This window comes from Cervus elaphus, chromosome 29, assembly GCF_910594005.1.
Source record: "Cervus elaphus chromosome 29, mCerEla1.1, whole genome shotgun sequence".
Classification (NCBI taxonomy): domain Eukaryota; kingdom Metazoa; phylum Chordata; class Mammalia; order Artiodactyla; family Cervidae; genus Cervus; species Cervus elaphus.
In genome coordinates, this window is record NC_057843.1 from 35,185,001 (window position 1) to 35,212,011 (window position 27,011).

General features: G+C 36.2%; 1 protein-coding gene across 13 annotated transcripts in view; it reads left to right on the top strand.

Annotated features, from left to right (window-relative positions):
- PTPRD (protein tyrosine phosphatase receptor type D) overlaps nt 1-27,011 on the top strand; it is a 428,379-nt gene that overhangs the window by 216,005 nt on the left and 185,363 nt on the right. For all 13 annotated transcript variants that reach the window (XM_043891355.1, XM_043891351.1, XM_043891349.1 and 10 more), the window contains exons 6-11: nt 1-147; nt 2,900-3,481; nt 17,342-17,475; nt 21,462-21,606; nt 24,968-25,273; nt 26,170-26,363. The exon at nt 1-147 is cut by the window's left edge and continues 123 nt beyond it. In XM_043891355.1, coding sequence (XP_043747290.1) covers nt 1-147; nt 2,900-3,481; nt 17,342-17,475; nt 21,462-21,606; nt 24,968-25,273; nt 26,170-26,363 — 1,508 coding nt within the window. The remainder of the gene's footprint in view (nt 148-2,899; nt 3,482-17,341; nt 17,476-21,461; nt 21,607-24,967; nt 25,274-26,169; nt 26,364-27,011) is intronic.

A 27,011-nucleotide genomic window follows, 5' to 3' on the forward strand; every position in this document is an offset into this window, starting at 1 on the left:
GGGCAGAAGATCTGACACCTGAAGATGATATGCCAATAGGAAGAAATGTCCTAGAACTGAATGATGTAAGACAGTCAGCAAATTACACCTGTGTAGCTATGTCGACACTGGGTGTCATTGAAGCAATAGCACAGATCACTGTCAAAGGTATGCTCAGTAGTTCATGCTTGGAGGATCTGGGTACTCTCACATCAACTGACTAATGCCTCTACAAAGTCTGTTCTTGGAATCCTAAAATGAATCAGTTCATTGGTCAGTGTTTCACATATCATGGCCCAATCTTATTTGTGGTATCACGTTAGATACACATATCTTCTAGGTAGGCAGATTCTCTCTTAAAAGTATTGACAACCTAAGTCATGATAATTATCAAAATATTTAAGTGGTAGCCAGGCTCAGGCACTAACAGGGCAGGATGAGGAATGCTTAACATGCTCAGCTGTAATGGTCGGGATGATGTGTACAGGTTTTATATTCATCCAGAACCTTGAGAAGAGGTACATAACAGAAAAATCCAAGTAAGTGTTAATAAATGCTCAAAATCCCAGAAGAAAAAAAAAAAAAAAGAGTTGAAATCAACATGGTCTAATAATAGATGCTTTAAATTTTTGATAGACCCTGCCATTAAAATGCAAAATGCAAGTGTGATTATATTCTGTTTTAGCTTCATCTCTCACCTTGTGTAGTTGAAGTGCTCAACAATTTTTTTTTTCTTGAAATAAGGGTACTGACTCTAACCAAAGAAATATATGCCTTGGTTACTTTTGAATCAAAGTAGGGGAAATGAATATGTGAGGGAACCAACTCTTTTTACACAGTATTTATATAATTTTAGAAAACTTTCCTAAAATGAGTCAGTATGAGAGTAACTTTAGATTCTGCAAATGTCTGGAACTATTGCAAAATGAACACAAATCATCTTCCCCTTCTAGGAATTGTGACCCCCCCCAAAAAAAAAAAAATGGACCACACATATTGTAATCAGTGTCATACCTTTGACCAAATATACATACTTACTATATACCATATAAAATCAATAATGTGACATAAGAACAAGGTACACACTGTTTTCAATAATTCATCATTTAAAATATTAATAGTAATGTTTCATTACATATAATTACTGTACTAAGCATACTATTATAGACACAAAACCTGTACTGTATAATCAGCGTCACTTAGTGTAACTGAGAGTATCTGTTAAATATCAGTAAACACACACCTTTAATTAGCAATATTTTTACTTGCCTCAAGAATATAGAAAAGCATCTAGGGAAAATTCAGATTATCCGCTTTCTTGCAAAATGCCAGACCAGAATATTTAAACAAATGTCTTTTTATTATTATTTTCCATAAAATCCCTTGGCCAAATATTATCATTCCATGGTTCTTAGAGTCGTATGCAAATATTGAATCACCTTTCCCATACTAACCATGTCAGCTTTAAATATTTGAAGATTTACTAAAGACCTTCAAGAATGCAAAAGCAGGAGTCACATTAAACTAATATCTTGTTCAATTTCTTTTCTTTGTTTTCCTGACTCTCGCTACTCCCCTACCCCCTCCTCCTCCAACATAAATAATAAAACATGAGGGTGAAACTTGATGGCAAAAAGTGAATCGAAACTAAAAGCACCTTAAAGAGAGAAAGGACTCATTTATTCAGGTGGTCATTTCTCAATGCTTGTTAAAAACCTACTCAGGTCTCGACAGTGTTCTAGGTATTGTTGGTGTAACAGTGATTAAGTACAAGTTTGTTATTCTTGAAGAGTTACCATTGTAAGGAGTGTTGTATTTTCTTTAAGTTGAAAAGGAAAGAAGAGTACTAAAGAACTGTTTATAGGAGTGTTACTTTCTGAGTTCTCTCTAAAAAATCAGCTTGTGAAATTCTCCTGTCTTCCCTAATACCACTACCTTTCTGAATCACTGTCCAGGTGAGGTGCTTGACTATGAGACCACCAGCGCAGATGGCTTTTATTCTTAGTTAGTAGCATTTTGAGTTGTGCTTTTCTTCTTAAAAAATGAACAAGATTTCTAAAATATGGATTTAATTGAAATGTTTTTCATGTAACTGTAATATGATATTACTGATATTGGATATAGAATACATATTGTGACAATAAAATATTTTAAAAAGAGACTTGTGGATAGGCTTTAATTTAGTTCCTTCAACATATTTTGAATATTAAGTAAAAAAGCATGAATTTGAAATTGATTAATTTGAAATTATTATTCTTTGTTACCTTAAAATTATTGGTTAGATAATTTATTTAAAAAATTATAATACTGTTTATGTCATACATCTTGAAAACAAAATGAATACTTTTATAGCAATTGAATACCATTTCATTATATTTAAAATTTTGCTCTTTTCAGTGTTTATTAGTATTTAGTTGTATCATTTTTTTGAAGCAAGAGTCTCATTGGCCAAGCTTTTGGTTATAATAATTGTAATAATTGGAACCACTGTTTTCTCAAGGTGACAGATACATTCTAAGAGCATTACTGGATTAGCTCATTAATCTTTACCACAAACTCATGAAATACAGTTACCCAACTGTACAATTCCAGTAATACATTTTTTCCTATTTTTCACATGAGAAAGCGAAAGCAAACTGAAATTAAGCAATGTATCCAGAATCTCATAGATAATAAGTGGTGAATTTCATTATCGGCCCAAAAATGCAGTGCTATATAATCCACTTCTAGTCATCTGGGGTTTGTCACCTACGCATGTCTTACTGTACATCCTGACCACTTAGAAAACTGTACTTTGCTATGACTTCACCTAATTAAATCTTCGCTAGATACATAGTCCCATCATTCTAATACTAGAGTTATGGAATCTTGTGATACCTTAAAGAGGATGGGTGTTGACGGCCTTCTTTTCTCCCTCAAGCCTTACCCAAACCTCCAGGAACTCCTGTCGTGACTGAGAGCACAGCTACAAGCATCACCCTGACATGGGACTCCGGGAACCCTGAGCCTGTCTCTTACTACATCATTCAGCATAAACCTAAAAATTCTGAGGAACCTTACAAAGAAATTGACGGAGTGGCAACGACACGCTACAGTGTCGCCGGACTGAGCCCCTACTCGGATTATGAGTTCAGGGTGGTTGCTGTCAACAACATTGGGCGGGGGCCTCCCAGTGAACCCGTGCTGACGCAGACCTCAGAGCAAGCCCCGTCCAGCGCCCCGCGGGACGTCCAGGCGCGGATGCTGAGTTCCACCACCATTCTGGTTCAGTGGAAGGAGCCTGAAGAGCCAAACGGACAGATCCAAGGATACAGAGTTTATTATACGATGGATCCCACTCAGCATGTCAACAACTGGATGAAACACAATGTAGCTGACAGCCAGATCACTACTATAGGCAACTTAGTGCCCCAGAAAACGTACTCTGTCAAAGTCCTGGCTTTTACCTCAATTGGAGATGGTCCTCTTTCAAGTGACATTCAAGTCATTACTCAGACAGGAGGTAGGTCTGGTTCTGAATGGGGAGTGGGGTGGAGGAGACGAGATGGCGCTCAGAAATGGCAGGGGCAAAAACAAAGATTAAAGATAGTAGAAGTTTTAGTTTTTGAGATTTGGAGTTTCTAAGTAAGGAGTTCAGGCATGTGGAAAGGAACAGGCATGGATACTGAAAGACTATAAATAATACAGTCCTTTGAAAAGAGGATGTATTTAACATCTTTTTTTTTAATTGAAATACGGTGGCTGTACAATATTACATAGGTTTCAAGTGTACCATATAGTGATTCACAATTTTTAAAGGTAATGCTGCATTTATGGTTATTATAAAATAGTGGCTAAATATTCCCCATGTTGTGCAATGTATCTTTATAGCTTATACCTAATAGTCTGTAACTCTTACTCTTCTACCCCTATATGTAGCATCCTTTCTTTTTGTATCCAAATGACTTGAAGACTTTCTACAAGAGATGGATAAATGCATCCACCATGCAGCATTTAGAGAATAGAAGAACCGTGCCTCTTTATATTAGCAACTCTGATAGAATAGTACCAAAGTTTAGCTTTGTTGATTTTTGCTATGGTCTCTTTAGTTTCTTTTGCATTTATTTCTGCCCTAATTTTTAAGATTTCGTTCCTTCTACTAACCCTGGGGTTCTTCATTTCTTCCTTCTCTAGTTGCTTTAGGTGTAGAGTTAGGTTATTTATTTGACTTTTTTCTTGTTTCTTGAGGTAAGCCTGTATTGCTATGAACCTTCCCCTTAGCACTGCTTTTACAGTGTCCCATAGGTTTGGGTTGTTGTGTTTTCATTTTCATTCGTTTCTATGCATATTTTGATTTCTTTTTTGATTTTTTTCTATGATTTGTTGGTTATTCAGAAGCGTGTTATTTAGCCTCCATATGTTGGAATTTTTAAAAGTTTTTTTTTTCCTGTAATTGAGATCTAATCTTACTGCATTGTGGTCAGAAAAGATGACTGGAATGATTTCAATTTTTTTGACTTTACCAAGGCTCGATTTATGGCCCAGGATGTGATCTATTCTGGAGACGGTTCCATGTGCACTTGAGAAAAAGGTGAAATTGATTGTTTTGGGGTGAAATGTCCTATAGATATCAATTAGGTCTAGCTGGCCCGTTGGGTCATTTAAAGTTTGTGTTTCCTTGTTAATTTTCTGTTTAGTTGATCTATCCATAGGTGTGAGTGGGGTATTAAAGTCTCCCACTATTATTGTGTTATTGTTAATTTCCCCTTTCATTCTTGTTAGCATTTGCCTTACATATTGCGGTGCTCCTATGTTGTGTGCATATATATTTATAATTGTTATATCTTCTTCTTGGATTGATCCTTTCATTTAATCTGTGGAGGAGTGGATAATTCAAGATAAAGTTAAAACTAAAACCATTTGTCAGGAGGCCTTGGATATTTAAATGGCTTATATTTGCCAGGAAACAGCTTGCTTAAAAATTAACATTCTGTTAATGTTTTTCATTTTGTTTCTTTGTATGGGCTCACAGGTAAAGACAGTTACCAATGTCTGAGATCAAACTTTGGGGCCTTACTCACCCATTTTACTGGATGTTAGAGCAGACACCAATGATTTTATGAAGAAAAACTTGGTCCTTCTAGTACTTTTATTTTTATAAGAGGATATCAGATTTCTGTGGTCTTAGATTCAAATTGATCAGTTCGTCATGGGATGAGTTTTGCCTGGGACATCCCAAGGGCAGAGGAGCCTGGTGGGCTACAGTTCCAATGGTTGGACCTGACTAAGCATGCACACACATACACGGGAATAAACCACAGTGGGTTTCATTTTAATTTTATTCTTAAATATCTGAGAGCTGTTCATGTGGCTATTTATTGTGTTGGAGTCTCTTAAACATGTATTGGGGCTTCCTGGTGGCTCAGATGGTAAAGAATCTGCCTGCAGTGCAGGAGATCCAGGTTCAATCCCTGGGTCAGGAAGATCTCCTGGAGAAGGAAATGGCAACCCACTCCAGTATTCTTGCCTGGAGAACCCCATGGACAAAGGCACCTGATGGGCTACAATCCATGGGATCGCAGAGAGTTGGACACGACTGAGTGACTGACGCTTTCAAACCTGCATTAATCTGTGATTGTCTTAGCGGCATGCCATTGGTTTCTGAGAATCCACATATGAACCATATAATTGGAGATCGTGTCTATAATCTGTAGTCATAGCTCATGGGTTATCCTGAGAATGAATTAATACATTTTCTCAGCTGTCAAAACTCGATAAACTTAGGTTTAACCATTGACTTGTTTTTATGCTGTGGACTTTCTGAATCTTGTGGCTGATATTCACCTTGACTACTAGAAATCTAGTATGTTTATAGCTCTCCTACCTTTATTTTCATACTGTTATTTGGTTCTTATTGGTTTGTTCATGGATTTATCACTTAAATATCAAAAAGATAACTGCAGAAGTGTTTTATCATAATTATGCTAAAAATCATCCATATATCGTCTCGATTTGACTTTTTCTGTATTCACAGTTCTTCTGTGTTTGTTATGTTAATATGCATGAAAGTATTATAGAGTAAGTTTTTCATAAGTTTCTCATTGAAAAATGTAGAAATCAGTGAATCTCATTCTTTTTCTTGACTGAAAATAGTCAACTGTTGGGATTATTTTTTATTATACTATTCTAGCAGCTAAATAACCATTAAAGATATAAGAAAGTATATAGAAAGAGTATATACCTATACTCCAGTTCTAGATTTTTAGATTTTTCAGCTTTTATACTGTAAGAAAATCTGATCTTAGAGTAATGGAACCAAGGTTTGAATCCATAAGTTCCATTTTTAGCTCTATAACCTTTGAGAAGTTACTTCATCTCTCTGAACTTCAGTTTTCTCATCTAAAGTAATAACCCCCTTATAGAGTTTAGGGGTAGTAATTTTTGTTATTTTTTCTTAATTTTCCTAAGGCTATACAAAATGCCACTTCCTGGGTGGTTGAAAGAACAAAATTGGATCATCTTTTGTTGTAGTGACTAGAAGTTTGAGAACCAAGTGTCAGCAGGCTTGGCTCTCTTTGAGAGCTGTGAGGGAGGCCCTGGGGCTCACTCCTAGCTTTTGCTGGTTTGCTGGTAATCTTGGCTGTTCCTCAGCTTGTAGAAGCATCACTGTGATTTCTGCCTACATTGTTCATGGCCTTCTCCCTGGGTGCATGTTTCTCTGTCCAAATTTCCCTTTTTGATAAGGCATCAGTCATAATGGATTAGGGCCCAACCTAATGATGCCATCTAACCCTGGTAATGACTAATTACATCTAATATACTGACTAATTATATCTGCAGTAATTTTATTTCCAAATAAGGTCACTTAATAAGGTTCTTGGTATTAGGAATTCAACATATGAATTTTTGTGGGAGACTCTTCAACCCGTAACAAGACTGTCAATTAGATAATGGACAGAAATATTTTATAACTTCAGTTGTATATAATCATCATCATCACCATAACTAGCATGCTGGGCAGTCTGCTTCTGGGTGTATTAATTCTTCCTACTCATTTAGATAGATGTGGAATTATCTCAAGTAAATTGAGGATCAGTAAAGGTAAAAAGATTCAGTAACTTCCTTTGGATCATACGTTATTAACTGGACACTCTAGATTCTTTTAAGCACCATTATCTTTTCTGTTACTTTTCAAAATTTTTATTTGGTCTTGGGGTATAGCTGATTGAGAAACAATGTTGTGATAGTTTTAGGTGAGTGGTGAAGGAACTCAGCCATACCTACACATGGATCCATTCTCCGCCAAACTCCCCTCCCATCCAGGCTGCCACATAGCATTGAGCAGTTTCATGTGCTATGCAGTGTGTGCTTGTCGGTTACCCATTTTAAATACAGCAGTGAGTCCTTGTCCATCCCAAACTCCCTAACTGTCCCCGCCCCGCTTCCTTACCCCTATCAGCCGTAGGCTTGTTCTCCAACTCTATGAGTCTGTTTCTGTTTTGTCAATTCATTTTCATTCATTCTTTTTAGGTTCCATGTTTAAGGGATGTCTTATGATATTTCTCCTTCTTTATCTCACTTACTTCACGTAGTAGGACCTTCTCTAGGTTCATGCATGTTGCTATACATGGAATTATTTCATTCTTTTTATTGGCTGGTTATATCCCATTGTATATATGTACCATGTCTCTTTATCCATTCCTCTGTCAATGGACTTTAGGTTGCTTCCATGTCTTGGATATTGGGTATTGTAAACAGTGCTGCAATGAACACTGGTGTACATGTATCTGTTTGGATCTTGTTTTTCTTCAGTTGTAGGCCCAGGAGTGGGATTGCAGGGTCATATGGCAGCTCTCTTTTTAATTTTTTAAGAAAACTCCATACCATTGCTGTACCAATGTATATTCTACCAACAGTGTGGGAGCATTCCCTTTTCTCCACACCTTCCCCCGGCATTTATTCTTTGTGGATTTTTTCATGGTAGCCATTCTGGCTGCTGTGAGGTGATATCTCATTGTGGTTCTGGCTTGCATTTCTCTAATAATTAGCAACATGGAACACCTTCTCATGTGCCTGTTGGCCATCTGTATTCTTCTTTGAAGAAATGTTTATTTAGGTCTTCTGCCCATTTTGAGTGGGTTGTTTTGATACTGTTAAGCGTCATGAACTATTTGTCAGTTTTAGAGACTAGTTCCTTATTTCTTATCCTAATACTAACTGGTGGGTTGTCTTTTGTTTTCTTTTTTGTTTCCTTTGCTGAAGCACCATTGTCTTTTAAATTAGTAATTTACAAATGTCTTTATTTTTTTGGTTCCTACTAGGTTTTTGAACAGAGGCAGGAAATACAGGGTTTCAAATATTGTATCCAAGAATTAAGTATGATTTACTTCTGAAATACTTGCCATAGCTATTCGATTATCCCAGTACAGAGGTACACTAAACAATTTAGATAGGAAAAAATATATATTTATCTAAAAGAAGTAAAAGGAATACCTTTTTAATAAAAGGTTATTATACTTGATCACTAAATCTGGTTCTTAATTTTCTAATGACAAATTTTAGTGTGAATATCAAAGTGTTTCATTTTTCTTATGACAGGAAGATTTAGCTAAGAAACCAAATAATTTCTGAAACTAAATTCAACCAAAACATAAGTATCTTTGAGAATCATGAGTATCCTTATCTTAAGAGCATGGAATGGCAGACGGTAATGCTTTCAGTCACAATTTAATGAAAGATATAGAACTGATGTTTCAATAGACCGTATTTTGATTTTCTGTATTACCAGGGGACATAATGTAACATAAATCATTACTGAGTGAAGGTAATATTGTGACAGGAGCAATTGAGTTAATGTGATCCAGGGACTCTGTACCTTAAAAAAAATCTAGATGAGTGGGTCACAGGTGCATTAGAGTAGCTGTTATCAATTTCTGTTTAACTTTTTTTTTACATTAAGGTATTTCCAAGAACCTTCCATAATAGTTGTAATTTTAATACCCATTGATTGAGAAGATATATAATGACATGATGACTTGTGCCTGCCAAGATCAATAGGCTAAGAAAACCTTCCAAAATGGCACAATGATTTGATCTGTTCTCCAGACTTAATTAACAAAGGCCATTTGATGTTAGTGGACACCTGCCAAATACAGTGATGTTAGCTCTGATATAATTAATGCTGAGATGCTCTTGATTAGCTAATTCATAGAACCACTGCTCAGCAAAACATAAAACCATTATAAAATATTATTTTAGTTAGGTTATATAAAATTTAAGTTTATGATTATTCTCACTAATATTTTGTCTTTTCCGAACCTACAAAAATTAATGGGTCAGTAATATATCTATATGAACTTCTCAAATATATTTTAGTTTTGTATCCAGAGAGATATATATTGTATGTCTACTTAATCTGAAAGGTACATTCATTATGTTACCTATAATTGCCTGACAGTAATATTCCTTTTTTTGTTTAAAATCAGACTCTGCAGAAACGGTATTTAGAAATAAAGTGAGCTTAAGAGGGACATTATTACTTTTGATTTTTTCTAAGATTACTGTCATACATATTGATATAAATGGAGTTGATATAAATTCATAACTTCTGGTGATATAGACAATCAAAATATCTATTGTTGTTGTTCAGTCACTTAGTCATGTCCGACTCTTTGCGACCGCATGGGCTGCACCACACCAGGCTTCCCTGTTCTTCACCATCTCCCAGAGCTTGCTCAAACTCATGTCCATTGAGTTGGTGATGCCATCCAACCATCTCATCCTCTGTCATCCCCATCTCCTCCTGCCTTCAATCTTGCCCAGCATCAGGGTCTTTTATAATAAGTCAGCTCTTTGTATCAGGTGGCCAAACTGTTGGAGCTTGAACTTCAGCATCAGTCTTTCCAATAAATATTCTGGGTTGATTTCCTTTAGGATTGACTGGTTTGACCTCCTTTTAGTCCAGGGGACTTTCAATAGTCTTCTTTAACACCACAGGTCAAAAGCATCAATTATTCCATGCTCAACCTTCTTTATGGCCAGCTCTCACATCTGTACATGACTGCTGTCAAAACCATAGCTTTGACTGTAACTACACGGACCTTTGTCGGCAAAGTAATGTCTCTGCTTCTTAATAAGCTGTCCAGGTTTATCATAGCTTTTCTCCCAAGGAGCAAGCATATTTTAATTTCATGGCTCTAGTCACCATCTACAGTGATTTTCAAGCCCAAGAAAATAAAATCTGTCACTGTTTCCATTGTTTCCCCCTCTATTTGGCCATGAAGTGATGGGACCAAATGCCATCATCTTAGTTTTTTGAATGTTGAGTTTTAAGACAGCTGTTTCACTCTCCTCTTTCACTTTCATCAAGAGGCTTTTTAGTTCCTCTTTGCTTTCTGCCATCAGGGTGGTGTCATTGCAAATCTGAGGTAGTTGATATGTCTCCCAGAAATCTTGATCCCAGCTTGTGCTTCATCCAGCCCAGCATTTTGCATGATGTACTCTGCATATAAGTTAAATAAGCAGGGTGACAATATACAGCCTTGACGTACTCCTTTCCCAATTTAGAACCAGTTCCTTGTTCCATGTCTGGTTCTAACTGTTGCTTTTTGGCCTGTATACAAGTTTCTCAGGAGGCAGGTAAAGTATAAAGTAGTCTGGTATTCCCATCTCTTTAAGAATTTTCCACAGTTTGTTTTGATTCACAAAGTCAAAGGCTTTAGTGTTTCAATGAAGTAGAAGTGTTTTTTGTTTTTTTTTTTTCCTCTAATTCTGTTGCTTTTTCTATGATTCAGCATATGTTGGCAATTTGACCTCTGTTTTCTCTGCCTTTCTAAATCCATCTTGAACATCTGGAAGTTCTTGATTCACGTACTGTTGAAGTCTCGCTTGGAGGATTTTGAGCATTAGTTTGCTAGCCTGTGAAATGAGTGCAATAGTGTGGTAGTTTGAACATTCTTTGGCATTGTCTTTCTTGGGGATTGGAATGAAAACTGACCTTTTCCGGTCCTGTGGCCACTGCTGAGTCTTCCAGATTTGCTCGCATTTTAAGTACAGCACTTTCACAGCATCATCTTTTAGGATTTGAAATAGCTCAGCTGGAATCCCATCACCACCACTTGCTTTGTTTGTAGTGATGCTTCCTATGGCCCACTTGCCTTTACACTCCAGGATGTCTGACTCTAGGTGTGTGGTCACATCATCGTGGTTATCCAGGTCATTAAGATCTTTTTCGTTTAGTTTTTCTGTGAATTCTTGCCACCTCCTCTTAATATCTTCTTCTGTTAAGACCATACCTTTTCTTTCCTTTATTGTGCTCATTTTTCATGAAATGTTCCCTTGGTATCTCTAATTTTCTTGCAAAGTTCTCTTGTCTTTTTCAATTCTATTGTTTTCCTGTCTTTGCATTGTTCACTTAGGAAGGCTTTCTTATCTCTCCGTGCTCTTCTTTCAAATTCTGAATTCAGATAGGTATATCTTTCTTTTTCTCATTTGCCTTTTGCTTCTTTTCTTTTCTCAGCTATTTGTAAGTTCCTCAGACAACCTTTGCCTTTTTGTGTATCTTTTTCTTGGGTATCTATTTATAGTCAGTAATATAGTCCCTTAATTAAGAATATTAGTGCAGATGAAACTATCACATAATCTTTAAATGATTTTAAATATTTAAAAGTTTTGGTTAAAATGATTATTTTCTAAATGTATGGATTAATCATCCAGAGTTTCCATAGCTTTAACTTCTGGCATTATAATTACTAGTTCATCTTGGAAATACATGGACCGCATGGTCATTGACAAGGGAAGTATTTACGTTATGTTAGAAAAAAACTCTCTGCTATGGAAAAACACCTTTGGAAACAATGTCTGTTATAGTTTTCTCATGTATGTAATTATATAAGAATGTAGGATAACTATATTTTACAAAAGAAGTACAAATAAAACTCTTCTAAAGAAATGTAATAAATTAACATCTTAAACCTGTGCACTGAAATAACTATTGTATGTTGTTCATGCTAATGGGACAGTCCTAAAACTGTTAAATCCTAATGCATGTCTTTTTTCTGAACTTTCTTTAGAAAACACATCTGACCTCTAATTCTTCTATGCATTCAATAGATTCTTGAAGAAAGTACTGATTTTTATGTGCAGACCTTAATAGTATAGGTCTTTGAAAGGAAAATAATTATATGCATTTACTAAGTAAATATTAATGAGTGGTATCAACTTTAAACATTTTGAAGAAGCAAAATTGTTATAGAACTATGACATTTTAGAGACATTGTGCTTTAGATTTCCAGAATTTTTGAATCTTTTATTACTATTAAATGTATATCAACAAGTCAATATTTTTAAAAAAAACATGTCAATATAGGGAAATTAGAAAAGGCTGATTTCCAATAACAAAAATTTAAATGCTTTTTCTAGGTTGTTTTAGCAGTGAGTAAAGGAGCTTTGGCTGTAAATACAACTGTAATAAAATTTAACTTTTTCTTATTGATGTTTAATGACAGTTGAGAGCAAGATTTATACAGGTGCTTGTGTATTAAGTACTACTTTTGTCAATAATATATCTGTAGCACTTACAAATCAGACTGCTTGTTTGAATTTGGTTTTGTTTTACTACCACTATAATTTTGGCTGTTGTTTTTATTGTTTTTGTTACCATTTGTCAATATGCTAGATACCCACATTTAAAAATATGTACCTTATTAGAACACTAGCTATTTTAACAATAAGGTATTTGGGTTTTTTTCTTTTTTTTGGTCTCTTTGGTACATTTCATATTTACACTATGGTGAGGTAAAATTGTTTTTTAGCCAGCTTATATGTGTGCTAACCTGTTTCTCTTCTAAAATCTGCTGAAATTTGATTCCTTCTAATTATCAAAGTTTAAATGTCATGCAGATTTCCTTTTCACTTCTTATTCGTTCTCCATTCTCTTTGAGTTGCCTTCAGATATTTGTATGGAGTATAATTGTATTACTATGCAAATATTTTACATTTCTCAATGGGTTATGATCTTATTTTAGGAAATTGATAACTCATATTTATATTTCTTTGTGGACATTAAATAAGCAATTAAGAAGAAGGATAGAACAGCACCACTTCACCAAATATAATGATTTCTTAAATAGAATTTTAAAGAAAAACTATTTCTACATTCTTTTTCTTTTTCCACATGTATATTTTTTTGGTTTCTGGTCACAGTTACTGCACTTACATTTCTGGGTGAATTTTGTTGTTGTTGTTATTGTTCTTCTTCTTCCATACATATTCCAGAATCTTAGATTTTTCCATAAAATGAATCTTAGGTTTGTTAGTGAGAGAAATGGTACAAAATAGGAAAGTTCTTAACAGAATAAAAACTAAATGTACATAGTCTAACATGAAGTAAGTGAGATAAAAGAATGTCGGTAAGTTTGAGGTGTAAACATTGTGAGAGTATTAAATATATATATATAGAGAGAGAGGGGGCGGGGAAAGGGGAGAGGGAGGGAGACAGTAAGGGAAAGAGAGAAAGAGGGAAAGGGGTATGGAAGAAGACAAATGTAAATGTTAATGGAGCCTTTGTAGCATCGTATTTGGTGTAAAATTCTGACAGATGATGAAATTTCCCCTGTGTGTCCAAGTGGCACAGACAAAATAAATATGACAGTTGGGAGTCCACTAAAGTGTTTTCTTCTAAACATATATTATAATCGTTAGGACTAATTTGTTTGGGGAATATATAAATAAATACATTAATAACATAGCTTTTTTTTTTTTTCCTTTGAAGCCTCAGCTTCAGTATGGATGTTTCGGCACTGACTAAATGCTACTGAGGAAGCAATATCTTTAGGTGAACCACAGTTCCCTGGTGGCTCAGACAGTGAAGAATCTGCCTGCAGTGCAGGAGACCTGGATTCAATTCCTGAGTTGGGAAGATTCCCTGGAGAAGGGATAGGCTCCCCACTCCAGTATTCTTGGGCTTCCCTGTCTGTGTGCAATGCAGGAGACCTGTGTTCAATCCCTGGGTTGGGAAGATCCCCTGGAAGAGGGCATGGCAACCCACTCCAGTGTTCTTGCCTAGAGAATTCCAGAGAGAGAGGAGCTTGGAAGGCTGCAGTCCATAGGTTTGCAAAGAGTCAGATAGGATTGAGCGACTTTCACTTGCTCCATTCCCAAGAAAGTCTGAGTAGTCTCATCCATAAGACACATGTGGGCACAGAGCCTGATATAACAAGAAGATCTTTTAAGCCCTGGTCCATATGCTAGATTTTGCCTGTGGACATCTTTTGCCCAATACAGTGTTTTTCATTTCATTTCAGCTGTTTGTTTATTTAAGATTATAAAGAAATTGAAAGATTTTACCTAGAAGATTGATTATCAACTTCTGTTGAAATATCAGAAGCTTGGGCAAGGCTGAACCCACATCCCACAAGGCAGCAGTCTACTGGCTCAGAGCATCACTGACTCCTTCTGGTGGCCCAGGCATTCTCCCGTGACCCCAGGTCGATTATGGCCTCCTCATCTGCCTGGCATTTCTAGGCACTGGTGTTTCTACTACAAGTTTGCAATCTAATAAATTGTCTGCCAGCCCACTTCAAAAGAAGATGGTGAAAGCAGAGGAGGAGAACCTCATTGTATTATGCAGCAGAGGAGGACAACCCCATTGTATTATTTAAAAAGTCTCACTATCCAGTCGCGTGATCACTACTTACTTACTTTGTACAAGGATAAAATGAACATTTGCACCCTCTGAGACTTTGATGTAGCTATTTCATTATTTAGAAAGAGAAGGCTTTGAATAGAACCAAACAGAATTAGGGGGATTAAAGGAAGTGTATGGCACTAAACAAGGATGAAACATCGGGACCTACCAGGAATTTGTTTGAGACAAATTAAAAGCAAAAAAGTAAACAGTTTAAGTAAGAAAAAGTTAATTAGATTCCCACAATGTTTGCAGTCACTGTCACTCAATTTATTATTAGCATTAGCAGGGAGGAAATATATAACCAGCATTTATTATCCTGAGAGCAGCCTTTCAGTACTGTCTATGTTGTTAATTCTTGACAGGACTTTATTCGGTTTGGATTATGTCAGAAGTTATCACAAGGTGTTCTTCCCCAGACTTGTCGAAGTTGGAATAAAACTAGAGTAAAAGAATTGACTGCATACATATGCATAGGCGTGTGTATTTTTAGATTGAGAAAACCTTTCATCGTCTGAATATTAGAATTCAAACATCATTTCCCCCATCTGTCTGATCATTCTTGGTTTCCATTGTTGCTCCTGCCTGTGACATTGGTATTTTCCTTTTAAAAATAATACATTTTCTCTTTGATTTGCTATTTGCCTTATTGTTTTCTTTTTTCCCTCTCTTCTACCTTCTCTTGCTCTTGATCTCTCTATCTTCTTTTGTCTCTACCTCTCACCTCTCAGTGTGAATGATTGTATTAGGTCACCTGTTGGGCAGGTACTTTAAAAAAATAGATATCCAGTTCAGAAAGTACATTCCTGGAGGCATCAAATTAATGAGTATCTCAAAGCCTGTGGTGCAACAGGGGAGAAAAGATTAATTAGAAATATGAATCACTGATTATTGGTGGCCCTACACATCAGTCCAGACATGAATGTGTGCACTTGTTCACACACACACTCACAGGTTAACAGACCAGATGAGGAATAAAATGATAATTAGGGATCCCAGAAACCATTGTAGGTCCTTTTAAACTTGAATCTCTCTTTCAAACAAAAGGCAGTTTTTTAGTCATACTGCAGAGAGATGACTACAGAAAGAAAAGGAAGCATTACATTTTATATTTCCAACGACTTTCTTTCTGAAAATGATGCTTTAATTATTGTTTAAGAAATTGATGTCATACATCAGCTACAAGTTACGTTGTTTGTACATATTTTTGAATGCTTATGCTCATTTGCCAAAAATACTTGAGGTGTTCTTTTCTCCTCTGGTGTGGAGTATTATTCTAGTCTTTTTTTTTTTTTTAATTTAAATATACACACAATTCTCATGTGAACTTGTGGGCATACGGACATATATTCAGGTATGGCACTTTGAAACATACCATAATATCAGGAGTAATGATCAAAATATTTAATGGCCACCAAGAAATGTGCACCAGCCAGAGTAGACATTGGGCAAGAACAACGTAAGTAAGGGTAATTGTGCCACTGATGCTCTGAAGTGCATTAGCCTTGTATATAAGGGGTAGAGGACCTCGTGGGATTAGGTGCTAACTAGGAGGTTGGTGTTAGTAAAATTTATTCTAATTCAACATTTGGGCAAGGTGTTTTCAACTAGATCCAGTTCTTGATTTCATCTTATATATAGCTGTTCCAAATTGTCTATTGCATGGATTACATGACCAAGGTACAAATTATAGATGACCTCTATTAAATTCCTATGAAAGTGAAAGTGTTAGTCACTCAGTCATGTCCGATTCTTTGTGAGCCCATGGACTGTAGCTTACCACGTTTCTATGTCCATGGAGTTCTCTAGGCAAGAATATTGAAGTGGGTTGCCATTCTCTTCTCCAGGGGAACAGCTCAACCCAGGGATCAAACCCTGGTCTCCCGTATTGCTAGCAGATTCTTTACTGTCTGAGCCACCAGGGAAACCTGTATTAAATTCATATAGTTGTGATTTTAAGTGTAGTCTATACACTTTTTAACTGGTGTAGTAATTTAGCTCTTTCTCACTTGGGACAAAATTAAATTTACATTGGGTCTAGTGTATTAACTCATGTAAACTCATTTAGAGGTTAGAAAGAATTGTTAGTGTTAGGTTTTTAAATTCTCTTTATTTTCATCTGTTTAAAAATGGGTTGGTAACAAAAAATACTAATGATTATGCTTGACTATAGATTTTGCTAATGGAGTGAAGGTGAGATTTTATAAACCTAATTGGAAATTGTTTTGAAAGTAAACTATAGTACTAAAAAAGTAAGTTCCTCCTCAGTTGTAAAATAGCAAGAGCTTTTATGTATTTAACATTTGATGTGATTTAGGCAATATTCATTCCAAGTGCTTTATATAAATCATGTTTATTGCTTACAACAATATCATCACATTTACTGCTGAAAACAATATTATAGTAAATATTAAGCTTAAAGTTGAATTCAGAAACTGATATATTTACATTTGCTAATTTCACATCTTACATATATATAAAACCACTCAAGGATAAGGACAATATTCATAACATTGTCCATACCCCTTAAAGGAGAAAAAGTGGGCTTTGCATTCATAGGTTAACCTGCACAGTGTAGGAAACCTTGCTCTCCACTAAACTAATACATGTGAACACTGAAAGGTTAAACAATTAATGCAAGAATTTCTGATTATTTCTGGTAATGGTGAGCTTAATCCTTCACTTTCTTGTTTTTAGTCCCAGGGCAGCCACTAAATTTCAAGGCAGAACCTGAATCCGAAACAAGTATTTTGCTCTCTTGGACGCCTCCACGTTCAGACACCATCGCCAGCTATGAACTGGTCTACAAAGATGGGGAGCATGGGGAGGAGGTAAGACTGTGCTTCTCACCTTGTCACCATTCATGGCATCGAGACACGATTCTCATTCTGTGTACTTACCCAAGTTCCATTAAAAGGTCAGATATCTACTGAGGACCTTGGTGGAAAAGATTTATTTATAAAAAGAGAAAATTGACAAAAAAAAAAAAAAAGGAGTATTTGGAGACTTGATGGGGGTAGGACAGAAGAGACAAAAAAAATCAGCTTTTGTCTCTAATGAATTTTTTTTTTTTTAATTCGGGTTTCCAAGATACTTACGGAAGTATCGGGTTGTAAAAGAATATACGCCTTGAGATTTGGAGATTTCCTTTCTTTGTCTTCTGCATTAGAGTACTTAAGTCACAGTTAACACTTAACTTAAGTGAGCGCCAAGGCTTTGGGTAGATGAATTTGTCCCAACTGGTTTCAGAGAAAAATGCCCCAGAGTAAATGTTCATTTGTATGCCATTGATTGTTTGATATGAGTGTGTATCTATCTATCTATATATCTATAGCTATAGCTGTATCGGCACCTATAGGCTTCCCAGGTGGGACTAGTGGTAAAGAACGCACCTGCCAATGCAGGAGACACAAGAGATGTGGGTCCAAACCCTAGGTCGGGAAGATCTTCTGGAGGAAGCGATGGCAACCCACTCCAGAATTCTCTACCAGAGAATCCCCGTGGACAGAGGAGCCTGGAGGGCTACAGTCTGTAGGATTGCAAAGAATCAGATGCGAATCAACTTGGTGCGCGTGCACGCGTGCGTGCACACACACACACACACACATATATGCACACACATATAATTTGATTATGTTATGGAAATAAAGTATAGAAGGCTAGAAATTGTTAATAGTTACTAAAGAGAAATAAAAATCAGAATAACATACATTTAGAGGTACTATAATAAGGGTTTCACATATATTAACTCAGTCAGCCTCTATTATTAATCTATTTCACGTATTAACAAAATGGATACACAGAAAAAAGTTGAAGTATTTGCCCAAAGCCTCATACTAGACAATTTCTAGAATCTGTTCTCTTGACTTCATGATACACTGGCCCGTGGGTATACTTTGGACAGATTCTATAAATCACTATTAAGATACATCTAATATTTTCAGAATGGGAATATATGATAATAATATATATTTTGTTTGTTATCATGAAACTCATTAGGGAACATCAGGACAAAAAAGTGTATAAAACTGTATGTGAAAACTCAATTCACCAAGCCATTTTATTATATCTCTTAGCAGTCTTTGTCTTAAAAAAAGCCAACCTCACAAAGCATAACAGCCCTGATTTCTAACAAACAGTACTTTCTTAAAAGACTCACATACTTAGGGAACTATTACCAATTGACTGGTAGCTCATCATTTTGAATGCTATACTAAGTTAATGTTAATAAACCTGCTTTATTACATCTCTGAAGTGAGCAGGTTCTAAGAGCAGTGCTTTTAGGTTTAGCTATCAAAGCCAATTCCAGTTAATAACTCAAAACATTATAGAACCAAAGCATTGGTATAAGTACTCATGTTACAAATGTTGTAGTACAACATAAAATAGCATTAAATTATTTAAAGTCCTTCAGTTCAGTCAGTCAGCTGTGTCCGACTCTTTCTGAACCCATGAACCGCAGCACGCCACGGCTCCCTGTCCATCACCAACTCCTGGAGTCTACCCAAACCCAGGTCCATTGGATCGGTGATGCCGTCCAACCATCTCATCCTCTGTCGTCCCCTTCCCCTCCTGCCCTCAATCTTTCCTAGCATCAGAGTCTTTTCAAATGAGTCAGCTCTTCGCATCAGGTGGCCAAAGTATTGCAGCTTCAGTTGCAATCATCAGTCCTTCCAGTGAACACCCAGGGCTGATTTCCTTTAGGATGGACTGGTTGGATCTCCTTGCAGTCCAAGGGACTCTCAAGAGTCTTCTCCAACAGCACAGTTCAAAAGCATCAATTCTTTGGCACTCAGCTTTCTTTATAGCCCAAGTGTCATATCCATACATGACCACTGGAAAAACCATAGCCTTGACTAGACAGACCTTTGTGGACAAAGTAATGTCTCTGCTTTTTAATATGCTATCTAGGTTGGTCATAACTTTCCTTTCAAGGAGTAAGTGTCTTTTAATTTCATGGCTGCAATCACCATCTGCAGTGATTTTAGAGCCCCCCAAAATAAAGTAATCCGCTGTTTCCACTGTTTCCCCATCTATTTGCCATGAAGTGATGGGACTGGATGCCATGATCTTAGGTTTCTGAATGTTGAGCTTTAAGCCGACTTTTTCACTGTCCTCTTTCACTTTCATCAAGAGGCTCTTTAGTTTTTCTTCACTTTCTGCCATAAGGGTGGTGTCATCTGCATATCTGAGGTTATTGATATTTCTCCCGGCAATCTTAACTCCAGCTTGTGCTTCCTCCAGCTCAGCATTTCTCATGATGTATTCTGCATATATGTTAAACAAGCAGGGTGACAATATACAGCCTTGACATACTCCCTTTCCTATTTGGAACAAGTCTGTTGTTCCATGTCCAGTTCTAACTGGTGCTTCCTGACCTGCATACCCAATTAAAACTAAAATCAGTTATGAGAGAGCTGGTCTTTTGGCAATGGTATGGATACTTGATTGTTGGCATCCCTACTCTGCTTTACAAATGTTTATTTAGGAAATTCCTTTTTTTCCTTATTATTTGGTAAGTCTAAAATTTGTGAATGCTTTTTTATTTGCAAGCTAGAAAACCCTAAGGATGTTTTCTTTAGTTTTATATTTGAATTCCCCTTCACTGATTTCTGGTTTGTGTGAATGCCAAACACTGTTTAATAAAAAGCCTTATAAGATTATTGATGCCATTACAAGATTACATATTAGTGTGTTTTTTAAGATATGCTACAGACTCATGTTCAATCTGAGATTGATTACCCATAGATAGCTGTATTTTTGCTAAAATAGCAAAGGCAGATTTCAAGCATGAAAATAAGAGTTACAACATTCAATTAAAAAAAAAAAAACTTATTTCAGAAGCCGTTTATGGTGTCAGGTTATAGAAGAGTTTGTGGTTTCTTTTTCCTACCTGTAGGCACTATGATGCAGGGATCTCAAATCTGATGCTCTGTGACAACCTAGAGGAGTGGGATGGGGTGGGAGGAGGGTGGGAGGTTCAAGACGGAGGGGACATATATCATACCTATGGCTGACTCATGTTGATGTAAGGCAGAAGCCAACACAATATTGCAAAGCAATTATCCTCCAATTAAAAATAACTTAAAAATTAATTTGAAATCAACCTAGAATAATGATTTGGTTTCATATACATTATCCAGCTTTCTTCAGTAACTACCAGCTGATTTTTATCCCTGCCGACCGTGGCAATTTCAGATCTCTTTTATGACACTGTCATGTAAACTGTATGCCAGTTTCCATTGTTATGTTACTTCTGGCCACGTTTTCTTTGCCCATACTTGGGTTTCAGACTGTCATGGGGAATGAGCTGGACATCTCTTCAGATGGACTGTTGGGCACAGTCGCTGTCGGGAGTGGGTGTCACTTTCTATTCTGGACTGTGTCACAACCACACACATGCCTTGAAGTTTAAATGCCTTCACGGGTGGTGGCCTGTCACTGCCCTTATCTGATGTATTTGAAACACTGTGTCATCATTAAATAGATCCTTGACGTCCTTTTTTCTAGCTGTCTTACTTGTAGAAACTTACCACTCCACTATTCTTGCCTGGGAAATCCCGTGGACAGAGGAGCCTTCTTGGCTACAGTCCATGGGGTCGCAGAAGCTTGGACACAGTTTAGCAACTAAAAAACAACAATCTTCAATATGTGATTCCCTTAGTGGGGTCCTTGATACTCACTGTTGATTCTGTTTGTGATATTTTGATAACATTATAACCCTGATGACAGAAATCTGATATTCTGGGCAGTGTGATAAAAATATATGCACAGATTTTAATGAAGATGATCAAGTTCCCTTGTTACATATCCACAGCAGCGGATCACCATTGAGCCAGGGACATCTTACAGACTGCAAGGGCTGAGACCAAACAGCTTGTACTACTTCCGTCTGGCAGCACGCTCTCCCCAAGGCCTGGGTGCTTCCACAGCTGAAATATCAGCCAGAACCATGCAGTCAAGTAGGTGTCTCTCTTTGCTTATTTTCTGCCCTTTTTTTTCACTAGGAAATGTTGCCAGCTTTTATCCTCACCAACAGACTTGCGAATTCATATTCTTTTAATAGTTGGTAGTCTCTGTATCAGCAAGTGTCCAGTTTTAGAGATTAGGGTATCAAGACCTTGGTTTTCATACTGGATCCAAATGACAGATCCCATTCTCTCACTCCTGGAATCGGAAATCATTTAGAGAAGTTAGGAAACCTCCTTGAGAAAAATGGGTAAAAGCGTTGGATCAGGCCCCAGTTAATGAATTATAAAGTTGTAAAGCAAAATTCAAGTTGAGAACACTGCAAAATAATCAGAGGAGGGCTTAGTAAAGATAGCAAAAGACCGAACTTGCACCTTTTTTAAGGACACAGATTTTAACTTTGCTAATGACCAAGTCTTCATGTCACATATTTGTTCCTAGTTTGTTGTTAACTTTGCAAGTAGTTCATGTGAAAATTTGAAACATTCACAGAAAATCTGTATTTGGACAAATTTAGGAACAATGGAATAATCACAAGTATACTGGCAATCCTAAATTGTATGTTGTTTCCTCAGGTTTCTTTTCATTTGGAGACTATTACTCTAAAGCATAGTTGTGTATATCACAATGGAATTCATTGTGTCTAAGGAGGACTGCTCTGTATAATGTATTATATGCCAGGTTGTTTTTGATGGAAAGTCTGGTGGCTTATATACTACTACTGTTCGCTCTTTATTAATAAGTTTCTACAATTTATTAAACAACTATGTTTCTTGAACAGTATTTTGGCGTTTCCTTAGATTTTAAAAATATTTTATATTTTATATGTGATTTGTGATATAGTGACATAGATATGTACAAATGAATATATGGAATTTCATAAAGAGGATGTTCTGTTGACCTAAATTTTAGACCTATCAGAGAACATGAAATTTATAGAATTTAGAAACTGAGTTTCCTTTCATATAAGCAAGTCTTCCAGAATTTCATTTTCTATAGATAAATCTTTCAGTTTTTGATGATAAAATTCATAGTTTTCCTCAACATATGATCATTCATATGAAAAGTATTAGTATTCTGTTGCTTAATCCCTTACTGATTATAGCTTATTCCTGTAACATTCCCTTTCTTCTAAAACTCAAACATGTAAATCAGTGCAGTATTGTATGTCTCCTTTGAGTTCCAGGCAGGCTAATAAGTAATATTGCAGAAGATAACTCTTAAAATCAGACATTTAATTAACAGAAAGGTGACACGCTTTAAAATTATATTTTGCATGTTTTTTTTACAAACTTGAGTTTTTTTTGCATACATGCTTCTCTGGTGGCTCAAATGATAAAGAATCGCCTGCATTGCAGAAGACCTGGGTTTGATCCCTGGGTTGGGAAGAACCCCTGGAGGGGGGCATGGCTACCTACTCCAGTATTCTTGCCTGGAGAAGTCCATGGACAGAGGAGCCTGGCGGACTACAGTCCCTGGGGTCACAAAGAGTGGGACACGACGGAGTGACTAAGCACAACACAGCATATACATACATAGATACTTCCATACAGACAGAATGCACTTTTTATAACCCCATCAGAAGCTTATCTGCGCTTTATTTTATTAGAGTTTCAAGTGGTGTTGCATATACTCTTGCAGAATAGGAGGTCTGAGGGTAGGAATGCAGTGAAAACCAAATCAGTTTTTTAAAAAGAATTGCAAATGAGTCTTAGCTGTTACATGAACACCTCCATTTATTATGAATGATAGTGCATATGAAATAGTTTCATAATTTGAGATATAAGAACCTATAGTCAGAATCAATAAAAATGATGTTCTTGTGATTTTGCAAATCTTATACCAGATTTACAAGGCTGTTTCATGATAATTTTCTTTTTGTCTGTACAAAGATCTTTTCATTTTGATTGCCTATAATGAAGAACACAAGACATGTAAATTAAGAAAGACTGATAATTGTCTATATAATCAGATATACCTGACACTACATATTATTAAGGTTCACAGAATGTAAAGAACTACTCAGACTGCATGTTCAAATACAAAAAAAAAAAAAAATAGAAATGTTTTACTCTTCAATCATATATATTGTCTTATATATGCATATGTATTTACATATATCTTATCCAAATTCTTTGTGCTTCTTTAGGAATATATATTACTAACTTGAAAAATAACTTATAATAGTAGTCACATTGTTCTTTCTTGCTTTTTTTCAAATAATGATATGTTTGATTTATTTGATGGAAAAGAATTACTCAGAAGGTGACTAGTTTATATTAGAATGGGCATTAAGAAAGTTTATCTTTTAACTGTCATGTAAATTCTACTTTATATGAATGGTTAATATACAAAATGGAAAGAGCTACATACAAAGTGGAAGATAAGTCATAGCTTTCCCAGATGGTTCTCAGGACTTTTTTAAACTTCTTTTTAATGGCTGTGTTATTGACATTTTGTAAGGGATAGATGATTTTTATTGATTTTATCGAAATTTGCTGGTGGGATCTAATTCTTCACTAGCAATGATATCCCAAGAAGAGCTATAATTTTTTTAAAAAAGCTGGAAGCTGACATAGGGTAAGTACAAGTTACAGTCAGAATCAACCAGCCTGACATTTATTCTCGGGTAGGTAAACCTTGGACTGCATTTTCATCCTTTATTGATATGCATGCTCACTGTATATGGGCTATGATCAGTATTAGGCTACCACTTGTCATTAGAACTGGTCAGAATACTGATTTTCAGATAGTCAGAGGGAACCCTTTTATGTTTGTTGGGCTTTTATTTATTTCCCTTTTTAAAATTTTAATTGGCAGAAGGGCATCTAACAGTTATTGCCACTTTTCACACTGAAGAACCTTTTTGCAAATGAATACTATATATGAATCAGAATGCAGTTCGGTAGCCAAAGCTTGAAATGGCATCTCTTAAGCATCATCAGACTCTCATGTAACAAATCTTGTACTGTTTGCAGCTTTTTATGAAGTTCGATAGTCTGTAAAATAGGGCTGGGGAATACTGAGGGATTGTTTTAGAAGAAGAATTTAAATTGCAGGTAGGTAATTTTATTTGAGGCTCTGTTATCTTAAGATTTCATTTTCACATACTCCCCCCACCCATTATTTAACAATTCTTTTTGGTCATTGATTCATTTTTTGGTTTATTCATATTACTAAGCCAAGGTTCATAAATTTATCTTTAAAATTTTAAGTTTCAAAGTCTTATTTTCATTTTGTTGCCCTTCTTGTTCGTCTATTTATTTTCGCCTTTTCTTTTGTTTTATCATTTTTTTTTTCCAACCACTCCTGTCCTTTCACTCAAACCCTCCTTTAACTCACTACCAAAATAAGAGCCGTCAGCTCCTCCTCAAGACATTAGTTGCACCAGTCCAAGTTCCACTAGTATTTTGGTAAGTTGGCAACCTCCACCAGTGGACAAACAGAATGGCATTATTACTGAATACTCCATCAAGTATACTGCAGTGGATGGAGAAGATGACAAACCTCACGAGATTTTGGGAATCCCTTCGGACACTACCAAATACCTTTTGGAACAGCTGGAAAAATGGACTGAATACCGGATCACTGTGACAGCCCACACTGATGTCGGCCCTGGCCCTGAGAGCTTGTCCGTGTTGATTCGAACCGATGAAGATGGTATGTTGCCTCTGCTCCATCAGTCCGCACCCTTCTACCACGATCTTGCTCTGCTGTCTTTTGATAGGCTAACAGTAATGTGTTTTTTTCTGCTCATCTTTTTTTAACCCAGTGTCACTGTAACTTCAGCAATTTTTGCTAAAGACCTATCTTTGCTACGGCCTAGGAATTTTTTTTTTTTAATTTTTTAAATCTCAACACAGCCATTTGCTTCCTTTTTAAAGAACAGTTTGCTCCTGTGACTTTGCAATCCAGGCCCTTCTCTGTACCTCCACCTAATATCTTCTGCGTTTTTCTTGGCTTTTTGTAGTTGCTTCTTTTACATTTTGATGTTAACTTTTCAAAAGCGCCTTCTTATCTTCTTGTTGCCTTTTTGTCTTGAACATTTCAGAGACAGTGATGCTCAACATTCAGTTCTTGGCATCTGTTGTATGGAATACCTTTGATATGAGAAAAAAAAAAGAAGAAAATCCATATAATCAAGAATCTTTTTATTCTGCTAAAAAAGAAACCTAAAAAACACACACAGCAATCAACAACCAGTTTTTGTTATTATTTCAATGCTATACTTCTTTGTGCTTTAATGCTTTGAACCTCAAAGCATCTTCCTTGGCTTTTGTACATTTTTTACATGTTTTTCTATTTCTCTGATACTCTTTTTTTCTTCCATTTTTTTTTTTTCTTTTTTTTGGCATCGGTCATGCTTTTTGATCTTTTCTTAAAAGATAGAGCAGATTGGTTGAGCATTTTCATGGGTTAAAAATGTTTGTATTCCACAAACAAACATGGTGGGTCTGCCCATTTTTTTTTTTTTTTTTAAACCTAAGTAAAGAAAATGCTCTGACTGGGTGGGACAAGTGCCTATAATTTTCTTTTATCCAATGATGTTGTTCCAGTTCCTAGTGGTCCTCCTCGCAAAGTCGAGGTAGAGGCTGTCAACTCAACATCTGTTAAAGTCTCGTGGCGCTCACCCGTGCCCAATAAACAGCATGGCCAGATAAGAGGATACCAGGTGCATTATGTGAGGATGGAAAACGGTGAGCCCAAGGGCCAGCCCATGCTGAAGGACGTCATGCTGGCTGACGCGCAGGTAAGCATCTGAAATCATATAGGTATATTTTTATAGGATACGTCTGTTTTAGCCTGTGTCTTAAAATGGACCCCATGTTCATTTTTTCTTTGACATTTTAAAATGTCTGTACAAAATTCTAGATTTTTAAGGAACTTGAAGGATAGTTGATTTTCAGTGTTGTGTTAATTTCTACTGTACAGCAAAGTGATTCAGTGATATAGATATAGATCCAGACATCGGCATAGATACAATGGTTTGCATCTGCTAATCCCAATCTCTCACTGTATCCTTCCTGGACCCTGCATCCCACTTAGCAACTAGAAGTCTGTTCTCTATGCCTGTGGAGTCTGTTTCTGTTTTGTAGACAAGTTCATAACATTCTAGCTTTAAAAACACACGATCCATATTTATCTTCTCAGTCAGAGTTGACTTCAAGTGAGGAAGTGAATTGAAATGACACATCTGATTCAAAACACAGAACATTTTTTTTTTAAATACAGATACTTGGCTGTCTACAGCTATTTCTCAGTTTGCCTTTCTGCCTTAAAAAAAAATAAGTTGACTTAATTAAATCAAAGGGAAGAATTTTAAACAGAAGTTTTGCTGATAGTCTACTTTCTGCTGTGCTAAAAGTATTTGAAACTAAGTTAATCTATAATTTCTGAA